The 2,970-nt window shown below is 33.6% G+C and overlaps 1 protein-coding gene across 1 annotated transcript in view; it reads right to left on the bottom strand.

Annotated features, from left to right (window-relative positions):
* The window catches only part of LOC105822408 (ephrin type-A receptor 7-like), a gene marked incomplete at its 3' end in the record, with an annotated part of 139,055 nt that overhangs the window by 26,493 nt on the left and 109,592 nt on the right, over positions 1–2,970 (bottom strand). Inside the window, exon 2 of the mRNA XM_012659388.1 lies at positions 2,033–2,148. Within this exon, the coding sequence (XP_012514842.1) occupies positions 2,033–2,148 (116 nt within the window). The remainder of the gene's footprint in view (positions 1–2,032; positions 2,149–2,970) is intronic.

Raw genomic sequence — 2,970 nt, forward strand, 5'->3', positions numbered from 1 at the left:
TTTTAAAGCACCTTAATGTACACTGAATGCTTTATCTCTAATATCATCAATTTATATAAAAAGTATCATGTAATCATAGCAAAACTTCATGAATTTATGGTCCACTATAATTCAGGAAAAAAGATGAGCTAAATTACTTGTATTTATTCTTATAAAGTATCCGGTAAACGCATTTGAGAGTTTAAGATTACAGAGCAGCTAGCCTATTTATGAAAGAGCAAACTTTCTGCAAGTACTTTAAAAGAAAACTTTATCATTATCTAATTATAGATACTTTCTGCTGTACAATACTAAGTGATTCTTCTATGCTCATTAAAGCAAGCCCAGCTAGATCTTTCTGAGAGTCTCTTTGGGAACAAGTATATGTTTGCATGTTCTTTAAAAGAGCCTCTGATTTAGATATTTCAAAGCGACATGAACTTATCACTTCCATTTTTCCAAATTAGTCATATTTTCCCCAGAGTATATTTTCAATACTAGCACAGACTTCATAAAATCATCAGACACATAAGACAATGAAATATATATTGCAATAAATAATCCAGTTGCAAATATCATATAATACATAATGTCAAACTAATATAATTTGCTTACTCTCAAACAATCAACAGCTGTAATCTTTAATTTAGGCAGGATGGAAAAATACCACTCCTTCTTGTTGGTGGCAAGGGACTGGGTCTCTAGAGCAGTAAATCATATGTAGGCAGAATATATCTAGCCACAATAGACAGCGTGAAGCTTTTTTGGATTGGCCTTTCTCTAGTTTATCTATGTCTGTCTCCTTTTGACAATTTATCTCTTAATTTTGCATATCTATGCTAAGAAGAGATAGCTCCTGTATTGAAAAACAGTAAAAATAGCTCTGGTTTAATAGATGGTTTCTGAACAAAGATATTATACACACTCCCTAATTTACCACCTGGTGATTTGCTCCCCAAGGGAACTAAACAAAGGTTAAAATAAAAAAAACAGAAGTAGAAGAAAACAACTTTCAAGCTTTAATTTATTAATTACAGCCTATTATCATACAACAGAGAAAAGATGGCTTCAAGCACTTTTGTTTGTTCGGTCTGGTTGATTTTTTTTCTTTTTACCTGGCTTTTTATATAAATTAAGAGAGGAAAAAGAATGGAGTAGCTCTACTCATGAGGAAGGAAAAAATTATACACATATGTGTAGAAATTCTTTCCATTCAATCAGTGTGTCCCATGGGTCTAATTCCTTGCTTGTCTTAGGCTCAGTTTTTCCCTTAGCTTTAGAAACAGAACTCCAGTGAGAACATTGAACTCAGGCGAATGTTGAATCAGAATCTGTGAATGTTTATTTGTACATTTTTATATATAGTAATGGCCATACTTTAAACTTTCCATAGGTAACATTATGATTAATATTTTCATTTATTTTATGGGTAATACATTTTAAAAGTAATTTGTAATGGCTGTAATCAGAATATCATTGTTTAAAATTGTAAAAACACCAGATTTTACTTTGCATAGAAGGGGATTTTAGAATGTATTTAATATGTGCAATGGAATAGATCGTTAGTTAAACATTTTTTAAGTTGATATTTTCATGTTTTTATTCAAATTAAAATTACATAACAAGAGAAGTCATTATATTATATTATATGTATGATGTTATTGTGTGCTATTGTTACATAATTTAAAAACTTGTTATGGGTACATAATAGCTGTATATCTTTATGGAGTACATGGATGTTTTGATACAGGCATACGATGTGAATCAAATCAGGGTAATTCCATCACCTCAGGCATTTAGCATTTCGTTGAATTGGGAACATTCCAATTCCACTATTTTGATTATTTTAAAATATACCCTAACTTACTGTTGATTACGGTTACTTTACTGTGCTATCAAATATTGTAGACTTCTTTTTTCAAACAATGCTCAAGTGACTTCTCTTCAGTGGGACCTTCCCTCTTGCCCTGCTTCCTACCACAGTGAGTCACTGCTGGTAACAGTGGGTCATGCCCTCTCCCAGGTCTTAACTGTGTGGCCAGAATCTGCGTACCTGTCTCTCTTTCACTGAACTTTCAATAGGGAGCACCAACTGTGCCATGTGTCTCCGCGCATCCCTAATTCTTAGCACTGATCCTTGTACTGACTCCGTGGTTCTCAAGGGATAGTCTGGGAATACGTGAGGGTCCTCAAGAGCTTTTCAGGGAAACTGCAAGGTCAAAATTATTTTCATATAATAGGAAGATGTTATTTGCCTTTTTCACTCTCGTTTGTTCACAAGTACTCAGTTGAGTTTTCCAGAAGGTATATGACATGTGATAATGTCATCACTCTGACGGCTAATGAAATGTGTGTGTGTGCTTGTGTTTTTAAAGGTTCTGTTTTAATTTCTAATGTGTTGAGTATCCATAGATATAACACACATAAACAAAATTTGTGGAAGGTCCTCAACACTTTTTAATAGTAACAGTGTTCCTGAGATGAAAACGTTTGAGAATGGCTGTGCTAAATAATAAGAGCTGATATTTGAGACTTTTCCTGTTAGGCACTACGCTTGGCAGTTTGTGTATATTAACTTATTTAATCCTCAGAATATGCTGTGAGTTGGCTACTGCTATCCTAGCAATTAGGACACAGAGAATTAGCTCATTCAAAGTCCTACAACTGGACATGGCAGAGCTGAGATTGGAAACCAAACCAGGATCTGTCTATAACACTGCTTGATACTGATAATCTGTTCTATGTCAATGAATGTGAGATATTCATTCATTGCTTATTTACTTAGTGCCTTCTATGTGCTAAAACCCATACTAGACATTGGCAAGACAAATAGCAAGAAACAGATATATGAATCCTTCTTTCATCAACTTTACATGCCAGTGGGAGAGGATATTCCAATGATAAAAATCAACAAGTTCTTCCAATGCAAAAATCCATTTTTAACATTCATTTCATGTGATCATTCAGGTTCCACTACTTCAACTAATTTCT

This window comes from Propithecus coquereli, unplaced genomic scaffold (assembly GCF_000956105.1).
Source record: "Propithecus coquereli isolate 6110/MARCELLA unplaced genomic scaffold, Pcoq_1.0 Scaffold609, whole genome shotgun sequence".
Classification (NCBI taxonomy): domain Eukaryota; kingdom Metazoa; phylum Chordata; class Mammalia; order Primates; family Indriidae; genus Propithecus; species Propithecus coquereli.